The sequence below is a fragment of the Crotalus tigris genome, unplaced genomic scaffold (genome assembly GCF_016545835.1).
Source record: "Crotalus tigris isolate CLP2741 ecotype Arizona unplaced genomic scaffold, ASM1654583v1 scf7180000018016.4438896, whole genome shotgun sequence".
NCBI classification, from domain to species: domain Eukaryota; kingdom Metazoa; phylum Chordata; class Lepidosauria; order Squamata; family Viperidae; genus Crotalus; species Crotalus tigris.
The window spans coordinates 2,078,861-2,106,404 of NW_024096778.1; the positions used below are offsets into that span (position 1 = coordinate 2,078,861).

The following is a 27,544-nucleotide window of genomic DNA, read 5'->3' on the forward strand; positions in this document are numbered from 1 at the left end:
CTTTGCACAATGGATGCTTATATGTTCCTCTTTCCCTAAGGGAGGAGATACTAGAGCTATGCTATGACAACAAAATAGCAAGGCACAAGGAAGGGGAATAGTATTTAAAACCCAAAATAGACTTTCCACAGCCTTGCACCTGTGCCAGCATCAAGCACTTTTGCCAGACCTGTCATAGAACAAAATCAATCCCAGGTAAACTGACTGGGTCATTACAACTGCTAGAGACCCTATTGCAATGCTGGGACGCTGCTTCTCTAAATTTCATCATCAATCTTTTCCCCAGTGCAGAGATATACTGCTGGCATACCTGTAATAGTGAGTTTAATTACTAAATTGGTTCATTTTATTCCTTGCAAGGGCCTCCCAATGGCTCAAGAAATAGCTCAACTCTTTTTTGATCACGTCTTTAAATATAGAGGATTAATCAATCATGTGATCTCAGACAGGGAAGTCAGTTCACTTCCAAATTTTGTAAGGCCCTATTGTACTTATTAAATATTAAAATTAATTACTTTTCCTCACATCACCCAGATTGCAATGGAGAATCTGAGAAAGTTAACCAACTGTTGCAGCAATAAAGTATTGAGAAGCTATAATTCATACTAGCAAGACAACTGGACTGATCTCATACCTCTTGCTGAATTTGCTTACAAAAATCTAACACTATTGATATGTCTCCATTCCAGCCATTGGTCTTACCACAACCCAGCAAGTAAGCACTCACTATTCCTTATGCTGCAGATTTCCCACACAAGAGGCAAGCAGCCGAAAGCCTCTTAAAGGAACAGCTCAGACTGGTTAAAACTCCATACAAAAAAAAAAAAAAAAAAAAAAGCAGACACACACACACACACACACACACACACACACACACATAAACAAGAGGGAGCTAGAATTGCAGAAGGAGATCTGGTGTGGCTTTCTACAAAATTTCTGACTTCCACGAGTCCTTCCAAGAAACTAGACTTAAATTTGAAGACCAAGCAGAGGTCATGGAAAATGATCCAGAAAGTTGCAAGTGAAAGTGATGGAAGAGAGGCTGAAATCCTTTGGCAGGCTGCAGGAATGGGGCTGAAAGCCTGAAGATTTCAGCTCTGTTCCTCTCTTTGCATGGAGGGGAGCAGAAATCCTTCAAGGGGCTGCAGAAATGTTTAAGAGTGATAAGGCTGCCTGCAAAGTTGAAACCCTCTTGCCCGCAGTTCTTTTCCTCTCTCTGCTTAATAACCCAGGAGATCACTTAACAATCACAACTGGGAGTGCCAGGATTGCAGTTGTTAAGCAAAGCAGTTACAAAAGCTTCAGTGAATGACTGAGACTCCGGTCCAATTGTGGTCATAAGTCAAGAATCGCTTGCATTTAAGATCTATTAATTACAGGATGTATAAATCCAGACATCCAGAAAAGAGCTATACAAAACTATTTGTAAATTGCCCAAAATCACTTAGGTGTGATGGGCGGTATAGAAAATTGATAAATAAATAAATTCAACTCTCAACACTAGATGCTGCCATCTAGTGGCTGTCTAGATTTATGTAGCTTATTCAGTGTTTGGCTGCCCTTGATTTAAACCTTCAAGAAATAATCTTAAGAATTCAAGGTCTTTCAGGGATCCTGAAACCCTAAGTCTCAGCAGACAGCAGCATCTGATCAATCTTGTCTAGCTCTGAAAGCCTAAACCAGGTGAAGTTTGATCAGTCCTTTGATGGGAGATTTCCAGGAAACATCAAGACTATAAAGCAAATTAGGAAACTTAAAAAGTATCCCACAACAAGGCAATAGCAAACCATCTTTATACCACTGCCAAGGAAACTATGTGGAGAAATGTGGATACTACCAATTAGATCCTGAAAAGACTTTATAAGTGCTTCAGTTTAAATAAGCCAGAATTATTTTGAATTGACTATTCTACCTGAACTAGGACAGCAAATACCCATGAGCAAATATTTCTTAAATGCTGCTGACCTCTGTGGGACTATTCTGGTGTATGATGTTTGAGATGTGCTATTTAATGAGGCAACAGTTTCAATAAGGTCACTTAAATCCCCCTAAATCCTGAATAAATATTGGCACCAAATATAGATACTAGAAGTCGAACTCACTTTACTTTTACCTCCCTTAAAAAGCACTGTGGGTATATCAGTACAATTATCTCTTCTTGAAAATGGGGGCATTGAGATGGAACAATGTTTAATGTGAGGGAAAGGCTTATAAAGCTTTAGTTTGGGAATCTCTTTTCTAATGCCAGGACACTTTCTTCTAAGATCTAAGAAAACATCCTGTAACTCATTCAGAATAAATTTCTCTGACCAGTAAATAATTAATACCCCTTGTCTTTTAAATGCATATACAAAGAGTGATCATACCAAAGGCCAGGCCTAACAGAAACTTGAGGCTGTAATACTTTTTCTAGAAGATTAGCTTTAAAAATGACATACAATAATCAGTTCCACACTAGCAGTTTTATCTTGAAGTCACACAATTCAGCCCCTCAATTATTTCCCTCTGTGGGACATTTCCATGTTCTTTTGATTATTTTTCTCTTCCTCTTTCTTTTTCTGAAAGTGCTAATTTATTGTAACGTTGTTGGTGGGGTTTTTCATTTGGCTTCAGGGAGGAATGCAGTATAGACCTTACATGGTAAACTCTCACGATTGTCTTGTTTTGTACTCCAGTGCCTTTCTCTCCAAGCAGACAGAATAGAATCTTCCTTCATGATCTCTTCTTTTTTTCAGCTTGGAGCACTGATGGGGTGCTGAGAAAGCATATTTTTGCTTTGTGTTGGATTACCTGCCTGCATTAGCCATCCCAAAATACAGATTTCTCAAAATGCATGAGCAGCTTAAATTCCTTTGATGGTTTCTGGATGTCTAAATTGGGAAGTCTTACTCTTCTCCAAATATACTAATCTGGAAGTCACGGTTTGTTCTTAGATTCCAGTTCCTAACTGGAATTAAAAAAAAAAATCCTAGCAGGAAGAGCCAAATTGTTTCTTCACGACATGCCAACTTTCTTTAGAATCCTGATTTACTATGATCTGCAAACACTATCACCATGAAATGCAGAAGGGGGAGATATTTTGTCCACTAATATTATGAGATTCCAATATATATGCAATTAATTCCTAAAGAGGCTAGAGAACCAGTATATGCTTTCTAAATAAATCATTCCCTCCCACTGGTTTGAGAGAAATGCAACGTCTGCAGCAGGAAACAGCAGGAACTGTTTTGCCTTGTTTCTCAGGCTAGACAGAAACTCTTATAGTCTGATCAAGTCAGGTTTTAACAAGGACCTAATAAATTTGGATCTAATCAATCCAAATCATTTGCTGATTTGGATCGATAGCTTTTCCTGACCTGGCACCATCCAAATACCGTATGTTGGAACTGTAACAGTCTAATTCCTATTCCAACTGAAGTTGGCAAAAGCAGAATTAGTTTCTTTCCTTAGGCAGGTTTGGACTTGGGTACAAAAGGACTGGCTCTCTATAAATTAGCAGCCTCTGAGACATTCGGCGCTATGCAAGTTTCAACTGTGACAATGGAGAACATGCTGATGTTTGGGGTATATTAAGTGCTACCTAATGAGAGTTAGAAAATGCAACTTAATTGAGCTGTTGGGCTGGATTGTGAATTCCTGGTCATTGAAACATGAACTAATTTAGTTTCATAGTTCTCTAGGTAAAAATGAAGAGCTTGACCTGTCTTTTAGTTCTCCAAAACTACACGTGCTTGCTAGACTTGACAATAGTTTAATACATAATGATTCTGATGCCACGGATACAATTTATATTGTTTCACTGTTTTATTGTACGCTGGGGATTAGTGGACTTCTAAAACTGCCATCAGTAAAAATGTAGCCTCAGAATAATTAGGGCATATCTTATGCCACAATAAGACAATGTTTTGATTTCCTCCGCTTCATGGATAGCATTACAGATAGACCCCAGACTAGACCTTCCAGGGAAGTTATTCATTTGTACCAGGCTGCTGTGTGCAAAAGTTCAAGAAAACTAGGGATTTCAGTTCATGAATCAACACTGTTCATGATCAACATTGCCCCAGAGCTTTGAAAGAAAACCTACATTAAGAGAGAAACGCTGTTCTGAACTCCTGTCGCTATTTTAGACCTTCATAAGACATAGCAATGCCGTTCCTGCGGAGTTCTGCAAAAAAAAAAAAAAAAAAAAAAATTCCGTCTAATTCTTCATTCAACAGATGCAAAAGGTTATAAATCAGTGGTAGGGGACATGCTTTGCACATGGTAAGTTCTGTGTCAAACCTCTGCCTTCTCTCATTGAAAAGACTAAGATAGCAAAACTAGGGAAGAGTTGAAAAAAAAATCAATCTTCTGAAAAAACTGAAAATACACAGGCCAATCACACGGCATATGCTTCCTACTGTAGAGTTTCTTTACTTGGCTTCACTGATGAAAATGCATTTGGTTTCAATTTAAGTATTATAAATTCAATTTCAAAATAGCTTGATTTTAAGCATCCTTCTTTCCTTTCCATCATGCTAAAAAGCACTTATGAACATTTATTGTCCATGGGTGAAGAAGCTCTGTCATGGACACCACATTTGACTTAATGATGTTCCATTCAGAAACCTGTGCTAGTGCTAAAACAGGAATAAAATAAATAAAAAGATAATTATTTTCATCTTTCTTGGGTAAAAGCTGAAAACTATCCACAGTTGGCAAATTGAAAGATCAAGATTTCAATGGTCCCTGAAAAGGCTCTAAAATATGAACCAGTATATACCCAGTTAAAACAAAACTGTGCTTTGTTCCACTGTTTTCATAGCACTAATACCCAAGTTAGTGCCTTAAAAAAATCAATGTACTATTCTTTTGAAATTGAGCTACATTTATTGGCTACATGGTTTTCTGCACTGAGATTGTATTTTCACCTTAATCCAAAATGGCTTTTCAATCTTTCTAGCTTTCGAGATTATTTTCTGCTCTTGATTCAGCAGCCATTTGGCATCAACAAGATTACAGTATTTGCTAACAACAGTTTATTATGTTTGATTTATATTGTTTGCCCTCTGACTATCACATATTCATTATATTGTTAATTCTGAACATTAAAAAACTATACATTATTCCAATCTAGTTATAGCAACTCCCCAAATTTCCTACAGCTTTCTGATTCACATGAAAGCCCAAATACAACTCATATAATGAGATTACTGTATATACTATGGAGAGCCTTGATAAAATTTGTTTTCATGAACATTTTGCTATAGTATGTTATAAATACATCTGTTTGCCACTAAAATCTACAATTCCTAAGCTGAGTTACCATAACAGAAATTATTATTTGCCCCTGTCCATGGAACACACTTCGTGTGGTTTGTATAGTGGTTAATGAGTTGTGCAATCACTAAAAGGAGGTTAATTGATCCAGTCAACTAACCCCCAGAGGATTAAATTTAACTTTACACAGTTCTACTCATGAATATGCTTAAACAAATTCTACTCAATAAGCCATGTAGTCGGAACACCAGAACCCATTTAATTGACTGTTTTGTTTACCTAATTCTCAAGAAGAAAAAAAAACCCTGAAACAAACAAGTGCTGGAAAAAAACTAAACCTCTATCACAAAATGTATTGCCAAGGTTGAACAGCACACACACACACACAAATACACAAAACCATTTCCAAAACATTAATAGTGGCTCTACTAACTGGGTCCCCACCTGGCTAATGAAGAAAGAGTTATTGATGTCATGAAATCATATTAGTATTCTTCTGATATGATACTAGAGAAGTTGGGCAAGGACTTCTTTTCCTAATTTTTAAATAAACAGCAAAAGGATTACTACAACATTGATTTTGGGAAATAAGGGGCCAGATGGACTTGAAAGAATATTTTGATATTTTACCGAAAAATATATATGATGATTTTGAAACTAAGAAATCCTTCTGTGAGAAAGTGTTGCTGATTAAAGAAAAACCCCATATGATGAGAGGTGACTTTGCAAGTTGACTAAGAGGGAACCTGAGAGAACTTAAGATTACAATTAAAGCAGAGGAGAATCATTAATACAATGGAGCAATATTATTTGGCTGTGGAAGTATTCAAGGATATTTGGGAACAATGCACTCAAAAATTACTTGTAAGATGGTCTGCTACTATAACAATGGATTTAAAAGAGGCTACAGAAGAAGAACAGAGTCAGTTTAGTGTAGTGGTTAAGGTGCTGGCCTTGAAATCCGGAGACTGTAAGTTCAAGTCCTGCCTTAAGCCTGAAAGCCAAGGTGGTGACCCCAATTGGGCTAGTCACTCTCTCTCAGCCAAACTCATCTCACAAGGTTCTTGCCGTTGGGAAAATAGGAGAAGGAAGGAATATTATGTATGTTTGCTACCTTGAGTTATTTGTAAAAAATAAAGGTGGAATAAAAATCTATAAATAAATAAAAATAATGATAGATTTTACTGGACAAAATTGAGAGGCTGATTTGAATGTGGATCTGGCAGTGAATTTACGAATGCCAGACTACAGAAGTGATATTAAAAAAGATGCCACACTGGATTTACAAATTAAATCAGTTGATGTTTTAATACTGCAGGCCACTTTAGCTGACTGTGTTCAGCAGGTCAGCGGTTCAAATCTCACCGGCTCAAGGTTGACTCAGCCTTCCATCCTTCCGGGGTAGGTAAAATGAGGACCCAGATTGTTGGGGGCAATGTAAATATATATATACATTGCTTACTGGTGTACACCACTTAGAGAGTACTTGCACTTAAAGCGGTATATAAGTCTCATAAATAAATAAATAAATAAATAATAAAAGGCAATATGCAAATAATAAATTAGAAAAGTGATATGGACAGCTTTCTTATCTATGATTTTCAAAAGAAATTTGTTAAACCTGTGAAGAAATTTCTAAGAGGAGACAAAGAGAAAATGATAAGAAATCAATTTGTGGGATATTATTTTAAAGGATTAAAGATCAATCTGTTTAAAATAAATAAAATAAATATAATGTGGATTTATTTGATCAAGGTTACTATATCTAGATATAGATATATTGGTGCTGGTCTATGATCATAATAAAGATTGATTGATAAATATATATAGATGATATACTGTGTGTGTGTGTGTGTGTGTGTGTGTGTGTGTGTAAAGAGAGAGAGAGAGAAAGAGAGAAATGATATATAGTTTCTGGAAGCTCTTAATGGGTTTTAAAATGGCTTTAAAGATTTGTGTATACATAACAGATCTAGGATACGGGAAGAGATTTCTTTGCTATATTTTTAGAAAAAATGATTAATTACTATGTTAAAAGTAAAGACATATAACATGGATTTATTTGATTAAGTTTAAAATATATGTGTTATTATTCCTGGTAGCACTTAATGGATGGTTGCTGATTAGGACTGATCAGATTTTATAATTTGTTTATTGATGGGAGATGAGATATGGGAAGAACAGATTTTTTTATTAAATATCACAGAAAATGATAAGTTACTAAAGTTGTTTATTCTTGTATATAGGGAGGGGGAATAATTTCTTTATCTTTTTTCTTATTTTTTACCTTTTCTATGCACTTTTTATTTTTTATATTCTTAGTATTTGTATTAGTTTTTTATCTTTGTATATGTAAACGTTAATGAAAATTATTATTTAAGAAAAGGGAATGGAACCAGTCAAACACGGTGGCTTCATATGATTCAGGATGGACAAAGGAAGGTTTTGCAATTGAAGAATTGCAATTTAAGTGACTGACTTTGCTTTGCTGTACTGTACTGTACTCCATGAGAATAAATATTCAAGAAACGAATTTGTACAACTGTGAAAATTGTCCGTTCCTATTACTTGTAACACCTGTGACCAGAACTTCATACACCTTGGATTAGAAGGTACCTGATATCAACAGCAGACTAACTACCAACATTTCAGTTTGTTGCCCTCCGTGAGAATAAGAGGGTGCAAAACTCGAACACTGTTTCATGTAGCCTTCTTCCAAACAGTACCTTCCAAATCTGTTCCGATTACTTACACCTCAGTGATAATGAGGAGAGGGATTGCTTTTGTATGATCAAACGTGGCAGTGCCGAGGACTGTGTTATCTTTAATTCATCAAAATGCAAGTTAATCTAGAGAGAAATGGCCAGAAAAGCATGATATGGCTTGAACTGAATAAATTAATACTAAGTGCATATACAATTCCTTTTTTCTCTTTTTCCAGTCAAAGGAAAATTAAATTTGCTCAAAGAGAAATATTTGACGGTTTCTATTCTTCTGCTTCCCTCAACTTTTTGTCAATGAATTGCACATGTCATAGTTCCAAGAATTTCTTGTAAGCAACTCTGCTCTTCAGCTTGGGAAATGCATTGTTCTCAGTAGTTCATGTCACTAATATTTTATATATTCAAAAACATACTTATTATTCTACTCAGATATGACATAGAAAAAATTAAAAATATACTACTAAATATAAGAATGAATGTACAACATGCTTGTATAGATCAATCCATAGGAAATCATCCAAGACAGTAAATTTTCAACATCAAAATAAATTTAACAAATGTAAAGGCAAACTCATATGGGGGTGTTTCTCACAAGAGAGAACCCATTAATATCTACATTTTACTTTCATATATGATTTGGAAGCACAGAATTATACATAGTTTTCATTATTTGGAATTTGCATATATTTTGAAGAATAATTTCAGCTGTTGAAGAGTATAGAAACAACAAAGATTTCCACTGTTCAATCAGCTGTAGCCTTACGTCACTAAGAATTAGCATCAAAAGTTATAAAAGTGTTTTAGGGTCACTGTTCCCAAATGTAATAAATTGATTTTTCCAGACACTTAGCAATCAATGATCTGGTTCCCAGTACACATTGCAGTAAACTTACTTCAGATAAGAAACTTACAGGTAACCTGAGTAATATTAACAATGGTCTTTGCAGTATGGATTTTGTGGTATAGGAGATATAAGATATACGTGTATATATGATGTGTGTGTGTTATTAATAGATAAAATAATACAGGTAATCCTCGACTTACAACAGTTTGCTTAGTGATCATTACAACAGCATTAAAAAAGTAATTTTTGACCATTTTGCACATTTACAACTATTGCAGCATACCCATGAGTCATGTGATTTACCTTTGGATGCTTGACAACCCACTGACATTTATGATGGTTGCAGTGTCCCGAGGCCATGTGATCACCTTTTGCAAACTTCTGACAAGCAAAGTAAGTGGGGAAGCCAGATTCATTTAACAACTGTGTCACTAATTTAACAACTGCAATGATTCACTTAACAAATGTAGCAAGTCGTAAAATGAGGCAAAACTCACTGAACAAATTTCTCACTTAGTAACATAAATTTTGGGCACGATTGTGGTCGTAAATTGAGGACTACATGTATTCTATTTCCCTTGAAAAACTTAATAGCCATCTGTGAGGATAGGCATTTCAGCAAAATCTCTATCACCTTAATAAATACACAAGAAGCACCAAAGGAAAATATAGTTCTGCATATCTGATTTATGTCACAAGAGATAATATAAAAACAACCTAGGGCAGTGGTGGCGAACCTATGGCACGGGTGCCAGAGGCGGCACTCGGAGCCCCCTCTGTGGGCACACGTGCCATTGCCCCAGCCTTGCCTCCCCCTGCAACCCCCTCCTCTCCAGCAGCCCCCCTGAAGGAGAGTCGCCCCTGAGCGTGGACCACACGGAGCAGCACAGCCAAGGACATGGCAGTCAGGTAGCGTAGACAAGACTCTGCCCTCACACCCCATCATGCAGTTGATGCTGCAGGGCGCGGGCAGAGGGTGTGGCCGCCATAGCGCTGCTGGGCTGCCTGGGCGATCTGCAGCGGGCCCTGGAGGCAGTGAGTGGTCCTGTGGACAGGCAGGACGGGGAATGGGGGGCATAGCGGGGGTGGGGCAGGGGGGTTGAGCGGAGGCAGGGCCAGTTTAGGGGCACTCGGTCTCTAAAAGGTTCGCCATCACTAACCTAGGGAGACACAAGAAAGAGCCAGCTTGTTTTGCTATTATCAGCAGCTGTTGTCATCTTGAATTCTTTCCTTCTTCTTATTTTGTTCAGATCAGGTTTTAGAACTAAAGGTTCTTGCAGGTACAAATTAGACTAAGTAAGATCCTACATGCATGGACTCCACCATGGCTATATAATCACAAAAGAAAGGTATATTGCACTGTACACATGCTGTTGGATCCTCATGTTTCCCCAAAATTACCACAGAAGAAAAAGGATCTGTAAAGAATAGGAATTTATAAATATGCACACTCAGAAATGTACTCTTTTTTTATTTTTTTGTTCTAGCTGGGGGTGAAGACAACACACATCTAAACAATTTTGGATTTTCCAGCATTTTTTGGGAATATTGATAAGGCACTACAGATAAACTAGACACTGTAGTCAATTTACAAAACACATTTTTCATCCACAAGTGCAGTCTTAGGATTTATTTAAATTATTCTTTGCTAAATACTTTTGACAGTTGTTATATAGCTTGCTTACTCAGATTTCCTCAACAGCCTTCAGATATAATGGACTACAGTTCCCAAAAAGCAAGAGAACTGTTGAATAGATGTATACTGCCAACCTTTAAACATGGGTATTACAAGTCCAAAAACTCTCACTAATATTTACAATGAATTGATTGTTCAAAGAGTTCATCATAAGGGGGGGGGGAAGTAGCAATTTTGGCGGTTCTGTTAGAACAGGGAGTCTTAACAAAATGTTGTATCATCCATTAACCTAGTATGCAGGACTATAACACTGGAGGATTCATGCACACATTTTTGCTTGCTCTTGTCACTTATACAATTCTAACCATGACATGAAAAACAATAAGCAGTCATTTTTTTAAAACAAAAAAAAAAATCAGACAAAGGCTGCTGGATGACCCTGGATGACCCCATCCTATTAAAATACATTAATATGCTCATTTGAACATTGGCTCTCTACTGTGTGATTTTGAGTTAGTCCTAATAAAGAGGAATATAGTCTGTTTAATTTTTTTTCTTAATAAGTAAAAATGACTGCTCACATTCCTGGCTTTATATTGTTTTTTTCCTTTTGCATCTTTGTTACATAGAGTCTGTTTAATTGGAAAGGCAGCACATCTACTGAAAGCTCCAGCCCTGCATTTTTTTACACCAGAAAGGAAAAAAATGCTGTTTTCTCCCAAAGCTGCTTTAATTACACCTAAAATTCTGTGGAGAATATGCCTGCGTAATTCTCATTGATGACAATCTAACATTCCTTACAGCTCAAGTAAACCTTGCCCCAGTATGGTACCATCTGCAGATAAATCACCAAAACTGCGGATGCCCAGGAACTAAAGAGTAATAAACCAGCATTTCTGGATGGCACTTAATTACTAATGAATGAAGCATATATTTTCTGTATATACCTGTGCTGTTTTACACTCCTTGAACTTTTTTTTCAGAGCTGAAATTTAAGAATTATCTAGATACTGTATGTAAAATGCAAAACTTACAACCGTTCCCTTACTCTCTACTACTGTAAAGAAGGATACTGGATTAAGTGATTTAGGAGCCATCTGCAGGAAAAGTCAATGCTTAACCAATGTTTAAAACCCATGGTTTTGGTGGCTCCTTCCATGCAGGATGCATTATTAGGGACCTGCAGTGAATGCTTAGAAAAACTCAAGTCAGTGCTTGGGAACAAGACCAGCTGTTCCAGTTTAACTAGCTATTTTAATCTACGGACAATTGGACTAAACTAAGACAGAAATGAAAGTGGCATTCTTGAATCTCTGAGCAGTAAAACAACACGGCTTTGGCTATTAGTAGAAGTACCAACAAGTGAATGTAAATATTTACAAAGAATGATTCATGTTAAAATAGTATGACTATCCACTCAAAATAAAGTCTTACTGAGTTTAGGATTGTGGTTTTAATCACTGCATTTTATTTTTATCTTGGAATTTTATCTGACTCTTATCGCCTTACCATTGCACCTTACACAGTGTTGCCTGTACAAAAATGGCAGAGATGTCTTTTACAACCCATCTTAGCAGAAGAAAAGTATACCCCAGGGCAGTAATAATATTTCCCCCAAACTGCTATTTTCTCTCTAAACCAGCTCTTCCATGTGGTAGAGATGTTCAAAGGCATCTCCCCACATTTCATCAGTCCGTTTGCTCCCATGCTCTACTATAATACAATAACTTTCAAACAGTATCATATTGAAATATATCTCCAATAACAGAGAATATATGTAACTCAAGATTGAAATGTGGAGTTCTTGGTGCTTTCTGAGCTTGGTTGTTTGCTTGCGGACATTTCATTACCCAATTAAGTAACTTCATCAGTGCAAGTGAGTTTGAATTTTGTTCTCTGTTTATATGCAGTAATGATCCCTGCCAGTTTTGGTGGAGATGTGTTTTCTCCTTGGTCCGTTTGTCTGGTATTAATACTTACTTATCTGGGTGCTAGCTCTAGATAGGATGCTTTCTGATCTTTTTGTTTCCTTATTTTTTTATTATCTCTTTTGAATAGTGTATAAATATGTTTTATGTCTATGTTTCCACTGATGATGGACTTGACATAATATCAAACTTCCAGGAATTCCCTAACATTTTTTTTTAATTTGGCTTAGTCTAAAAGGCTAACAGTTTCCCCATTGAAATATACCTGCATATCCTTTTGTCATTCTGACCTTTTTCTGCTTTTAACAAGCAAGCTGATATGCTAAATCAAACATGTGAACTTTTCCTAATATGGAGATAAGAGGTTTAGAAATAAAACTAACACAAAGCTGGCAATCTTACCAAGATACTGTGCTATATTATTATAAAATACTTATATATACAATGTTGTATTATATACAACAGATTCAGTTTAAATAACTAAATTCAGTTAAAATTGATAAAATTGGCTTAAATTCTATTGAACAAATATTTTTTCACTTCCAGTTTTCTGTGACCTGAGATTTAATTACAGCTTCCAGATTATATACCAAAATACCCCCCTAAACACCCAGTTCCATCTACAGTACCTAATGCAGCAGCAAATTTGTTATTAACCAGATGCCTTTGAATGAAATAAGCTGCTGTGCATGCGTAAGTATAAGAAGTTTCATTTTTCATTACAATCCTGTGAACACCTATTAAAGCAATATATGGTAAATTAATCCACCATTCAGGAACAGTCCTCAAAGTTATCTTCTAGTATGTACAAGTTTGAACATTCAAGGGATAGTCCTGATCAGGTTTTTAACAAGCTTTGAAAATGGCTTAGCCCTAGCTCTCACTTTTAGTTTACGGTATTAGGATACTCCTGCAGAACAAGAGACAGGCAGACAAGAGTTCAGACTGCCTTTATGCAATATCCTTACTTTTGTTATCTGGGCCCATGTGATACTGCTATTTACTGCATGCTACCTATATATTACTTAACTCCTTCCCAATCATGGTGAAGATTCCTTGTGCAAGCATCTTAGCCTATTTTAGATTTCAAGGCTGGCACAAAGTTGAAAATATTGTTTGCTTATTTTTTTTTAACCTTAGAAAATAAGAATTTAAATAAATAACTTTAAGAAAGTCATCTTAAAACCTATAGTTAGGACTGCAATTCTACACATATTAAAAAGATAAAGAGATCATCAAGTCAGTATTTAGGACAGGAAACTTAACATGAAGCTGCGGATGGAATCCATACCATTTGCTATCAGCAATAAACTTCTAATAAAAGTTTAAATAGTTCTAGAAGAGTAGAAGACATTTCATCTGTCTTCCTCACTATGCTTATCCATCATTTAACTTCCCACCATTTATAAAAATAAGCTTTTCTTGTTTAATCTTGCATATATTCAAATCTTCCATTTCCTCCTCCTAAAACAAAGATAACGATATTTCAAGGCTTGCAAATATCAACTTTCCATCTTCATAGTACCATAAGCCTTAAACAGTACCAAAGTTAAACATTAAAACATCCCCTTCCTTTCTGGTTTCTGAGCCTTGATGAAATAACACCACCTGCCATGACTACTGCAAAAATCTAAATTCCAGCTCATATCAAAAAGAGACAACAACACAATAAGAGATGGTAGTCTCCAGCTCCATCCCTTACATTATACAAAATAAAGAAGTTGAGTGCTTGCAGGGATTCCGTATTGCCATCTATTATAGATGACACAGCTAGCGGGAGGGAATGGAACAGACAAATCATTAGAACTTAGACCTTTTCTTAATGTCATCATTTTGGATTCAATCAAAAGAGGTTTCACAAGTTCATTTACACACTCTGATAACAGCAACCAAAATCAGTCCCCCAAGGAGATGCCGAGAATGCTGTCAGTACCAATAGAAACTTGGCACTTTAAAGATAGGAATTACCTGATCTGCTACTTCCATTCAAAACCAAGTAGGCCTGGGAGATGCTTTTAGTCAAAGAAGCTTGATCCCCATTCATAGGCCCAATCACAATCTGTTTCTATCCAGTGATCCATTAACTGATAATATTAATTTTCAATACATCCGTTTTGCAGAAGGTTAAAAAATATGCTTATATAATGGACTGGATGTAAAAGAAGTTGGACAGTATGGGGAGAAAATGAACAGGCTTAAATAAATACCGTACTAGAAAGCTCTAAATTATGGCATCCACCAATGATCTGACTCTACTCGCCCAAGCCTATGTAGCAAAAAGCAAAACAAAACAAAAAAAACCCAAACCAAAACCTCCCCCCCAAAACTCCAGGGCATCCAGTTCATTAACTGACCATTGCATCTATGTGCAATTACTGTGAAATGAAGGGGGGGGGAGAGGGAAGCAAATTGTATTTATTATACAGATTTTTCCATATTAAAAAGGGTTGTGTTTGCCTGAAAATACCCTTGATCTCATCTACTACAGTATTGTACATTTTAATTCATACAGCCCAGAATATATTTTTTTCTTAAACTGGGTTAAAAGGAGGAAGGCGCACCCCAAATGGAAAATTCCTGCAGGTGGTTGATGAGACAAGGCACACACCACAAAGTCCTCAGTGGCCCAGCTTGGCTTCCTTTACACCAGGCGGGGGCAGCATGGCAGTTTAAAGACTCTTCCAACTAAGGAAACCCCACCCCATCAGACCCTTCCGAAATAGGGCAAACTATTAAATCCAAGTTAAGGAACAGAGTGATAATGCCACCTCCAAGCCAGCCCTCCTGGACAGAGAGACAAGAGACCGCCCATCCTTAGTCCTTCCTTCCACCACAATAACTGTGCATCTCCCCAGGCAATTATTGGGGGGGGGGGCAAAGAGAAGAGTATGGAGATAACAAGAAGTTACCTCAGGAGTGACAGAAGGCCGGGCAGCATTGGCAAGGAGGGTGTCAACGCCTGGTAAATTACCCCTCCCTCCGTCTATTTCTTCCTCTTTCCTCCCCCCACCCCACCCCATTCATAAAACTCTGCCTCTGGTTCAGTGACAGTGATGCTGCCGCCGCCTCTCCTCTCTCTCTCTCTTCCCCCCCTCCAGGTTTAGATTTCCCCCCCACCCACCCCACCCCGCCGGCAGCGCGCGCGCCTGGCCCCGGCTTACTTGAGCATGGCCTCCTCTTTCTCCTCCTCTTCTTTCTGGCGGTCCATCACAGCCATAATGATGTTCCGCTCCTCTTCTGTCAGGTGGCTCAGGTCGGGCAGCTCCTGCATGGGGGGAGGCACGGCGGGGGGCCGAGGCCCGCGGGGCCCCAGCGAAGAAAAAGGAGAAGGAGAAGGAGACGAGGACATGTTTGGCAAGAGAGCGCCTTGCCCGGTTCCCCCTTCGACACCTTTGTACCTTTGGGCAAGGCGACCCAATCACGCCTCGGCTCGCCGCCGCCTCTTCCTTCTCCTCCTCCTCCTCTTCTTCTTCGTCTTCCTCCTCCTCCTCCTCCTTCTCCCTTTACACTGGAGTCCTCTGTTCATCGGCAGCAGCAAGGAGCTCTTGGAAAGAGGCAGGAGAGGAGGCGGAGACCTGGGCGTTCATGGTTGCTCCGTCCATACGACCCCAGCTCCGGCGGCGGCTGCTGCTGCTGCTGCTGCTGCTGCTACTCCCGCTCCCTTCGGTCGGCCGGTTCTCAGGAAGATCGAGAGATGCCCCACAGCCTCTTGCAGCCCATCCTCCGAGGCTGGGAGAGGAAGGGAGGGCGCGGGCAGCGGCAGCAGCTCGTCAGACTCTGTGCACCGTCAGGGCTGGAGGGAAAGGGCGGATGCTGCTGCTTCGCTGCTGCTGCTGCTGCTGCCTCCGCCTGCTGTTAAATGCTCTACTGCTGCTAGCTACGGGGAGGGAGGGAGTTTAGTGTCAGTTAGGCGGAGTCCAAACTGCTTCGCTCCTGGGTAACGCCGAGGTCTGTCTTTCCGAGACAATACGGGCAGCAAACGCGCCAGATCCCCACCTTTTATTCCTCGAGGCGGCCGAGCACTGCGCTTGAGAGAAACAAGGAAGCGTTGCTGAAGCTGAGCCTGGAAACCTCTCCGAAATACAGCCGTCTCGACTTCGGATTGAAGGCTAGATTAAGGCTGCCCTCCCAAACCTGGGCGCAGGGCTCTGGGGAATGGGAGGGTTTTGCAGACGAGTAATCCCAGCTAGGAGCAGTGCGTTCCCCGAGAGTGCTCAGCCGTGCAGGCGACGTCTGCAAGAAACCCGGGCGATTCGGGGAGGTTTTAATTCCAAAACGGCGGGTGTAGTAGAAGTTGGAACCTGTGGCTCTCAGTTATATTGTCGGATTCCGATTCCCCAGATGGCCCCAAAGAGGAGTCGGAATCCACCATCTGGAGAGCCTCGGATTTCCCTTCCCTCGCCCTTAAAACTGTCGTAGCTTGAGCATATTTGCATAGGAGGGAAGAAATGCTACTTAATTCGGATATGGAGGATTAAGAAACCATGATTTCAGATTGCAACGCTGCAGTTTTAAGCATACCGGTTTGGGATTATCCTCCCTTAAATCCATGTGAATATACATGGTTAGGATCGAACGAAATATTTGCTTTTTTTTTTTTTTTTGGCCTCTATCGACCACTGCTCGTATGTGCTTGGTTCCTGTACAGTTTTTAAAAGGCGAAGAAACGACGTTAAATGAACTGTGCATACGAATTTAGGTACTATGTACAGCATAAATGCAGTTGTAGCAAATTTATTTAGAAATCATACGAGGTGGGAAAGATACTTTATGTCCAAATCTTAATTTAATCTTTTACTCCCTAATTTTGGCAGTAACATTAATAAGACAAAAAAAAAAATACTGTATGGAGCCAAATGCCCAAATGACTGATTGAAAAAATTGTCAACATTTCTGCACATGTTAAATGTTTAATTTGACTTTCCCCCTTTTCTGGAATTATATGTTGATAAACAGCCCTTTTAAGGTTTGTTGATGAATTTATTCAATACAATATGCAAATTTGAAATTTGCTCACTTTTTTCTTTAAAGGATGTGTGTGAATGTATGGTAGAGAAGCTGGAAGTAAGTAAAATTAAGCGCTGTTCCACTAATTATTCTGAATTTTCATTCCAATTATTTTTTTAAAAACTTATATTCTGCTTTTTTTAAGTGAAGGCAATATGACATATAACAATAAAATATGCTACAAACAAAAACTCAATAAATGAATAAAATAATGGTCACAACAATTTAGAAACATAACACGGAGTCCCAACAGAGTATTCATAAAAAGATAGTGTTATATATACATTATATACCTATTCTGGTTCATTGATTTTGAGGCATTGTGCAACATGCTACATCTTAAGCACACAGACTGGGGTTTGCATTAGGCTAATTAATTAGTTTATGATTCTGTATCCTGTATAAATACTACAAAAATAGTGCAATACTAATGCAGAGGAGGGAAAATACAGTAACATCAGACAAGAACCCCCTCTCCTCAGTTGTGAATTTGCAATTGGTTAACCATTCAACCTGTTAAAATTCCTTCAAACTATTTTAAAGCAATAACAAAAAGAGTAATGTATTGTGCAGTATTGTGTCTTGTGCATGCATGTACACCTTCAGATCAGTGTTGACTCCTACCAACAGCTCTGATTAGTCCCTGCACTTTTCTTGGCAAGGTTTGCCATTGATTCCTTCCTGGGGCTAAGAGAGAGTGACTGGCTCAAAGTCACCCAGTTGGCTTTTGTGCCTAAGGCAAGACTAGAACTCATATTCTCCTGGTTTTTAACCTGATGCCTTCGCCACTTCACCAAATTGGCTCTCTATAATAATGTACTAAATGAAATCATGAGCAATTTTATGTTGTTAACATGCTTTAAAGTTGTATAATACCACACTATTTTTTATATTAGAAGGAACTTTTAAGCCACCACTCTTTAGTTAGTGATGACCAATAGTATCAACAGAAACTTTGAAAATTGTCTGTGAATTTAACAGGAGAGATTAAAACCAAACTAACTCTGTTATCAATTTGCTTGCATCATATTCTGATGATCCCATCAATCTTTTCACCTACTTAGGTTTGCTAGCTAGAAATCTGCTAGCCTTATATTTTTCCTATAGCACCCCCAGAATGTCTATGCACTTTCTTAGTTTTATTCATAATAATAGTATATATAGTGGGGCAAAAAAGTATTTAGTCAGCCACCAATTGTGCAAGTTCTCCCACTTAAAAAGATGAGAGATGCCTGTAATTGTCATCATAGGTAGACCTCAACTATGAGAGACAAAATGAGAAAACAAATCCAGACAATCACATTGTCTGATTTGGAAAGATTTTATTTGCAAATTATGGTGGAAAATAAGTATTTGGTCAATATCAAATGTTCATCTCAATGCTTTGTTATATATCCTTTGTTGACAATGACAGAGGTAAGACGTTTTCTGTAAGTCTTCACAAGGTTGGTACACACTGTTGCTGGTATGTTGGCCCATTCCTCCATGCAGATCTCCTCTAGAGCAGTGATGTTTTGGGGCTGTTGCTGGGCAACATGGACTTTCAACTCCCTCCAAAGGTTTTCTATGGGGTTGAGATCTGGAGACTGGCTAGGCCACTCCAGGACCTTGAAATGCTTCTTACGAAGCCACTCCTTCGTTGCCCGGGCAGTGTGTTTGAGATCATTGTCATGCTGAAAGACCCAGCCACGTTTCATCTTCAATGCCCTTGCTGATGGAAGGAGGTTTGCACTCAAAATCTCACGATACATGGCCCCATTCATTCTTTCATGTACACAGATCAGTCGTCCTGGTCCCTTTGCAGAGAAACAGCCCCAAAGCATGATGTTGCCACCCTCATGCTTCACAGTAGGTATGGTGTTCTTTGGATGCAACTCAGCATTCTCTCTCCTCCAAACACGACGAGTTGTATTTCTACCAAACAGTTCTACTTTGGTTTCATCTGACCATATGACATTCTCCCAATCCTCTTCTGGATCATCCAAATGCTCTCTAGTAAACTTCAGACGGGCCCGGACATGTACTGGCTTAAGCAGGGGGACACGTCTGGCACTGTAGGATCTGAGTCCCTGGTGGCGTAGTGTGTTACTGATGGTTGCCTTTGTTACGTTGGTCCCAGCTCTCTGCAGGTCATTCACTAGGTCCCCCCGTGTGGTTCTGGGATTTTTGCTCACCGTTCTTGTGATCATGTTGACCCACGGGGTGAGTTCTTGCGTGGAGCCCCAGATCGAGGGAGATTATCAGTGGTCTTGTATGTCTTCCATTTTCTAATTATTGCTCCCACAGTTGATTTCTTCACACCAAGCTGCTTGCCTATTGTAGATTCAGTCTTCCCAGCCTGGTGCAGGTCTACAATTTTGTTTCTGGTGTCCTTCTACAGCTCTTTGGTCTTCACCATAGTGGAGTTTGGAGTGTGACTGTTTGAGGTTGTGGACAGGTGTCTTTTATACTGATAACAAGTTCAAACAGGTGCCATTAATACAGGTAATGAGTGGAGGACAGAGGAACCTCTTAAAGAAGAAGTTACAGGTCTGTGAGTGCCAGAAATCTTGCTTGTTTGTAGGTGACCAAATACTTATTTTCCACCATAATTTGCAAATTCTTTCCAAATCAGACAATGTGATTGTCTGGATTTGTTTTCTCATTTTGTCTCTCATAGTTGAGGTCTACCTATGATGGCAATTACAGGCCTCTCTTATCTTTTGTGGGAGAACTTGCACAATTGGTGGCTGACTAAATACTTTTTTGCCCCATTGTATGCACATTCCCATGTTCTGCTGTCCTCTAATTCTCCATCCAGAGATTAAACATCTGCTTCATCTTATGTACTTTAGTTCAAATACTATATATAAAACCTGAAGTGAGGGTGTTATTTTACTTTCTATACTCACTGTTGCAACGTCACTATTTTTTATAATGATGGGAACTGAGTATTCGTTGGCCCCAAATAACCAAAACAGCAGTGCTACTTAGGTTCTTAGTACAGGTATTCTTCTGGTTAGTTATACTCTCTAACTCTATCTTTAACTCAAATTTGTATTTATGTTGGAAATCGTACTTTGAAAATGGACTACCGGTTATGGTGGGTGGTATTGTCTTTCCTTGAGCTGATAAAACATTGAATCCATGAGATACTTTCCAGAGTGACTATATATTCCTGCACTGAAAATAGGCTATATATTAATGTACAGCTTTAGCAGTTTCTGACTGAATTGTGCAGTTTCAGCACTTCGTTGACACAAGGACACCATTTCTACTAATGGGCATCCTGTTTGTATCTCAGAGATATCCTTAAATTGGACAACCTGGAATTGCCTATATCCAGCATCAGCAACACACATTTAGTATAGTTGTTGTGTCAAGCCATTTGCTTAGCTTTGGTTTATTGAATAAATTGCTGTTGGCTGGTATAGATAACAAATTAAACCATAAGCCAAAGTTTTATCAACCAAAGTGGCTGGATTTACACATAAACACTAAGCAATTAACTTGTTATTCAATAGCATAGCAATAGCACTTAGACTTGTATACTGCTTCCCAGTGCTTTACAGCCCTGTCTACATGGTTTACAGAGTCAGCCTATTGTCCCCAACAATCTGGGTCCTCATTTTATCGACCTTGGAAGGATGGAAGGCTGAGTCAATCTTGAGCCAATCAGGATCAAAGCAATCGAACTCTTGGCGATGTGAGCAATGTCAGCCTGCAATACTGCATTCTAACCACTGCGCCACCACAGCTGATCAAATTCAGCTATTAATAAGATGGGTAGCCTTAGAGGTCAAAGTGTTTCAGTCATAATACTACCATTATGTAAAGAGGCTTGTCTTTTTATGGTGAGATGTGATAACTTGATCCAGAGAAGGTCTGTAGATTTAAATTAGATCTACTTTTGAACTGAAATGGACTTGTTCATATTTTCCCTTTCTCTCCATTTTGCACCTTGATAGAGCTCTTATATTTCAGATTCCCTTTCTTTTTTCTTTTATTGTTTTAGCGTTCCCTAGTGATTTTTGGCTAATTCTGCAATAAGCCCATTCATTTGTGAAATAGAAGGGGGTGGGGATGGAAGAAGTAGGGTAGAAGAGACTTTATGCCCATTGGTTATTTGGTGTTCATATACCACTTTGAGTTTTTTCTTAATAAAAAGGGGGGGAATCATATCGAATCATTGGAAAGCATGTTTTGATTACCAGTTTGAGGAATCATATATCTGAAAACCCCTGAAGACAAAGGGAATATGTTTAAAAAGACATACATACTTGTATTTCTGGTCTGGTTTCTGCTTCCCCATTCACAGGTATCCAGACCATTGGCTAGCCCAGGGGTAGGCAACCTTGGCTCTTTTATGACTCGTGGACTTCAACTCCAAGGTTGCCTACCCCTGGCTGCTAGGCATTGTAGGACTGAGGTATTGAAAAATATGCCCTTGTTCTTCATCTGACAACTTGCAAATACATTTGACAGCAACCATCAACAGCACCATCAACATGAAACTTAACAGGGAATAATAACAATCAAACACATATACCTAACATTAGATTGGGGATGACCTTGAAGAAAAGGAAGCAGCAGAATTCACAACTTTGTCTTCCTTATTCATACTTTGCTTGTTAGTTCTTCATCTATGGAAATGGCAGAGATTGCCTTGCTTCCCAATGTTCATTGACGGATCACACCTTTCCTTAATTCACATCTTATCTTCAGTGGTGCTAGGCTATCATATATGTGGGTGATAATAATTTAGAAAGCACTAGGAGGGCCATATTTAGATGTTTGCAGCCCAGATATGGTAGTTCTAGCAGTCCATTGAATGATCCTCAAAGAAATGCAGGATACTGAAGTTCTCTCTTGGGAAAACAGCTTTTGTGCTAGATTTCTAAATGAGAAAAAAAACCAGTGTAATTTCCCTTAACATTTCCCTACTAAACATATTTTCTCTGAGCCAAGCTCTATTGATTGTGGTGCTTTGATTGGAACCTTATTTTAATTTCCAGTTTATCAACTATTTATAATTTCTATCTGAGCACTGCTGTTTTGTTCCAAATAACTAGGGAGATTCCAAATGAAATGGGAAGAAATGAGTGAGCTGTTTGAAGAAGGGAGATAGTTTGCCCCACTTTCTCTAATACTGGCAGTCATATAGTCTTTGTACCTTTTTAAGAAAGGGAAGAAAATAAGAAAGATTGAAGGACTATAAAAGCTATCTCTTATGGTCAAGGTTCACTAAAAAATTTTTTTAGCCCTGTCTGCCATAACAAGTTAAGGAATAAAGCTATTCAAGAATAACTTGCATCTAGTGTAAAAAATGAATATTCACAGTCAGTAACCTGCCTCTCCCGTTATTTCATATACCTTTTTAATTGAAGTTCATGGTTTACTGTAATTTCCTGATTCCAAAAACAAAGACCATCTTCCGTTGTCTGAGCCCCATTTGTGGTTTCTGGAGACTATGACTTGTACTGAAAATTTATCATAGCTAATTGCTAAATTAATTGAGCTTTTTCCTAGGTAGTGTGAACCAAATCTGTTTAGAAAATTTGTGAATCATTACATTTATTGCTGAATAGGAAATCTCTACCAAATTTCGGGAGAACTTTTTTTTAACTGCTGGCATACTGCAATTCACAACAGTAAACTGGGTAAATCTCCTTTTCCAGTTACTATTTCTGTGCTTGAAAAATACATTGGTACAAAGTCTGCAAAGGAAGCTTCCATCATCCAGTCCTACAGTATCTCTAAAATATGAGAATTAACCATCTGTGTTCTAATTTTTATGCCAACCCTCACATCCATGAAAAGTGCAAACATTTTTTTTTTATTTGTGTGAATGTAAGAAGCACTAGGAATGTGCTGGATTCTTTGGATATGGCTGTCAGAGCTCAAGGGAGAGGCTTGGGAGATGCCAGTGGAGTGAGGCACGTTGAGCATTGTGAAGCTCTGCCTTTCCCTGAATGCAGGCTTCCGAGTTGCTCCCATGCTTGCACAAAAGCCTCTCCTCCAGCACAGTAACTGGGTGGCAGGGCAGACCACCCAGGCCACATTATGATGCTCCTCCTCTGCTTCATAAGCAGGGCTTTTTTTGTCATAGAACGCCCAGAATGGAGTTCCGGCACCTTTTTTGGATGGAACCTTATAGGGTAGGCAAGACAGGTTGTATGACGCGTGTGAGTTCCGGCACCTTTTTTTTTTTTTTTTTTAGAAAAAAAGCACTGTTCATAAGAATGAGCAATTCACCGGCAATCAGCAAGTCTCTCCTGGACCAAGCTTGCACCAGCTGTGCGAAAAGAGCTGCAACTGGGCACACTCAGCTGGGAGAGGATTTAAGCAATGCTGCTTCTATTTCTCAGTTGCCACAAGCAACTTTAGCATCTGTCTCTATGTTCCATGTCTCTGATTCCGAGTACTCTCCCGATCTTGATATTGCACGATTTTGTTACACTTTCCAATGTGCATTGGTTGATCTTGCTTTATAGTTGTTTCTTGTCTCATGGCAAAGTTGGTGTGCAAGCACACCCCCCGTTTCCCAGTAACTCCATTCCTGTTTCCTCTCTTTGCATTCTTTGCTGTGCTGGCACATGCACCTTTTCTGGTGCCCAGGTCATGGTCTCCTTGGCTTCAATCTCAGACCCCAAGCGTCTGCTTGACTAGTTACTGAGAAAGCCTAGCTTGCAGTCCTGTTTCTCCACACAAATGCAGTGCAGTCTGGCTGACAACATGGAGGCATTGCACAAAGAGAATAGGACACTCTGTAACCAGCTGGAACAATTAACAGATGCAATGACTAATATGCTGGTGCACCTGGAGGGACTTGGAGGCTCAGCACTATGTTGATCAAAATACCTCACAACTGTTCTCAAAACATTTGACAGTTGTTCTGAACTGTTTGTTGTTTTCCTGGTGCAATGCAAGTTATAGATTCATTGTCCCCAGAGGCTCACAATATGGACTTTCTTCTGAGCTTGCTGATGGGCCACCAAGTGAGCCAACCCATGTCTTCTAGCCAAAAGCACCATCCTGTATAATTCAGAGACTGTTAGGGGAGGAGCACTGACAGATTTTTCAAGAGCCTGATGTGGTTGATCTAAAAATACATTAGTTATACTGGAAGTACTCAGTAGTAATAACAATAGCACTTAGACTTACATACTGCTTCACGGAGCTTTAGAGCCCTCCCTAAGCAGTTTACAGAGTCAGCATATTGCCACCAACAGTCTGGGTCCTCATTTTACTAACCTCAGAAGGATATAAGGCTGAGTCAACCTTGAGCTGCCCAGGATTGAACTCCTGGCTATGAGCAAAATTAACCTGCAATACTGCATTCTAACCATTGCGCCACCATGGCTCAATGGCAGAGTAAAGCTCCAATGTAGTATGGAATGACACAGTATTCCTAGATCAGTTCCAGGATGTGCTCTTGGATAAGATAGCCTGGGTTGAATAGATCCGACTTTGCCTAATGGCCACCTGAAGAGGGGTAAACAGAAACCCTAGCAGAAAGGGCTATTGTATCATTGTGTCTTCCCCAGGGCTAAAAGGAAGTGCTACATTTGGCATACAAGACGCCTATGGCTGAATGTTTCAGCCTACACAAGATGCTTCATCTAGTCACCAGAGATTTCTGGTGGCCACATATAAGCTGAGGTGCACTGATATATCACCCACCTGCTTGTCCAGAACAGGAATATTTCAGGCAAATCTACTAGCATTGTTCAGCCGCTGCCAGTGCTCTTAGATATGTGGAAAATCCTACCAATTGACTTTTTCACTGACCTTCCATGTTCTTGAGGATTGACTATCAAATGGTGCTGGGTCATATCAATAAGAGGGAGTAATTTCATCTCTTGTGAAAGCATCCTCATTCAAGGAGATCACCACAATGTCTTCCCATTACACAGCTTGCCTGCATGTATCACCTAGGATGATAAATATGCCATTCACCACCAGATTTTGGAAGATCCTGTTTATGCTCCTACATAGTAAATTTTCACCCATCCACCAATTAGCAACTTGAGTCAGATGGATAGGTAAAATGAATCAATCAAATAATCATGAAGCATCTTGGTTAGAGAATCAGTTTGGCATAATGGTTAAGGCATAAGACTAGAAAGTAGGACACTAAATTCTAACCTTGCCTTAGGCACAAAAACAACTGTGTGACCTTGGGCCAGTTATTCTCTCTCAGCCATGGGAAGAGGATGATGGCAAATCACTTCTGAAAAACCTTGCCAAAAAGACTGCAAGGACTTGTTATCAGCCCTCATGTGCAGACAGTCATCGGGAGTCGACACTGCTTTGAAGGCTCTCCTTCCCTGTTGTTACATCACTGGCAGCAAAATAACTGAATCCAATTTCTACAGGCTATCCATGGCACCCTCCATGTGCAGCGGTAGGTGGCCAGAGTGGTACCTTGGTAGTAGAGGACCTCTATTACGTTATTGACAGGTAAGATCATGGTCAGATGCTACCAAAATCCATGTCCCTCATCTGATCCATCACCAGTACCCAAATCAGTCCCAGCAACTGTAGGAGAAATTCAGTCAAAAGGGGGAATGATGTCACAACCCAACAAGCAATCTTAGAGACACCAGCAGATTGGAGTGCTTTGGGAAATGAGGACCTTGTTCCCTAGACATAGTACTACAAGGCTCCTCTTTGCCCAGAGAGAGGTCTCCCCAATCAATACAGGAACCAGGAAGTGGGACAGACACAACTGTGCTATATAAGAGTGAGCTATTTGTGAATAATTGGCAAACCTCTCCTGAAGCAGGCTGCCTAGCTACCTCACCATCAGCACTAACTGTGCAAAACCAGTTGCAGCTCTGAATGCTCGGCTGGGAGGGGATTTAATCTATGCCACTCCCACTTCTCAAGTTCTAGAAGCTGAATTGTTTTGATACCAGCTCTGGGTCTAACTTTGACTACGCTCTTGACCTCAGTTTGTTTCTGACCACATCTCAGCTCTTTCCTCGATCTTATAAAACTTCATTATGCTTTCTGACCATGGACCATTCAACTGCCCTTTAAGTCTATCCAAGTCTGGCTCTTGGCAAGTTTAGCATGCAAACACACTTTCCGTGCTCTCTTTCCTGGTAACTCCATCTTTATTTTCTTGCCTTGTACTCTTTGTCTGCCTGAACCTGCACCCTCCTCATGGCCTTGTGAAAAATCAGATCCAGTTCCAAGCTGGAAGTAAATAAAATGGAGGTTAAGATGCTGGAAATAAAATGGAGGCTGCTTAGGAAAGAGGGTTCTTGTTTACTGATGAGCAGCACCAGTATTTGAGGTCCTTGTTCCTGTGCAATATACTTTCACCTGAGCTTGAATGTGTCCTTTTGGCATTCTAATGGTGGTGAATTAATCTTATTATGTCCTAAAGGTCCTGTCCTTAGAGCTGAGTTGGGGAATGTAAATTCTTAATCCCATCAGTTATGGGGGCTGAAGGCATTTTGCTTATGAATACTGTGCCCCTATCTTTCTGAATGGATGACCAAATCTGCATTTCTAAAGAGCAGCCTCCTCAGATTTCTGCCTGGGGACTTTTTCTGCCTAAGATTTTATCTCCATTTCTCCTTCAGGGGAAATATTCTATCCTGCCTCTTTTAATATTTCCCCAAATATTTCATTCTCTGGGTGGGTGGGGGTTGCTGACTTCCCACTGCCTGATTTTCATCTCCTTGCTGCCAGCCTCAAGCCCAAGCATATTTCCAGTGTATGTTTAATTTTGACTCCTCAAAAACCTTGCATGCAGATGCACAGACTATACCTGAACCCTGCCTGCCAAGTACTCCTGCATTCATCCTCATTCCTGGAGAACAGGGGTGTCAAACTGCCGGCCTGTGGGCTGGATGCGTTATCCAGAAGCTGTGCCCACCCCATTGCCGGCAATGGCAAAACTGTCCTGATACATCTTGCGACGTCACATGACGTTGCGAGTTTGACATGTCTGTTGTAGAAGAATTAATGTTTAATTCTTCAATTTGCAACGTGTGGCTCTATAGTAAACTAAGATCCCCAATGTTAGAAGTAAAGTCTTCATCCTGGTTCATCCAAGCCGGGAATAAATAAGCAAACATGGCGACTGCTTTGGGAAGAAGGTTACAGTTTATTGCAGAAAGATGGTTCTTCAGGAAACTGCAGAGGAGAGAGA

General features: G+C 39.4%; 1 protein-coding gene across 39 annotated transcripts in view; it reads right to left on the reverse strand.

The window, feature by feature from the left end:
* RIMS1 (regulating synaptic membrane exocytosis 1) overlaps nt 1-17,301 on the reverse strand; it is a 262,195-nt gene extending 244,894 nt beyond the window's left edge. For all 39 annotated transcript variants that reach the window (XM_039346675.1, XM_039346689.1, XM_039346686.1 and 36 more), the window contains exon 1: nt 15,552-17,301. In XM_039346675.1, the coding sequence (XP_039202609.1) occupies nt 15,552-15,739 (188 nt within the window). In that variant the 5' untranslated portion in view covers nt 15,740-17,301. The remainder of the gene's footprint in view (nt 1-15,551) is intronic.
* Between the last annotated feature and the right edge of the window lie 10,243 nt (nt 17,302-27,544).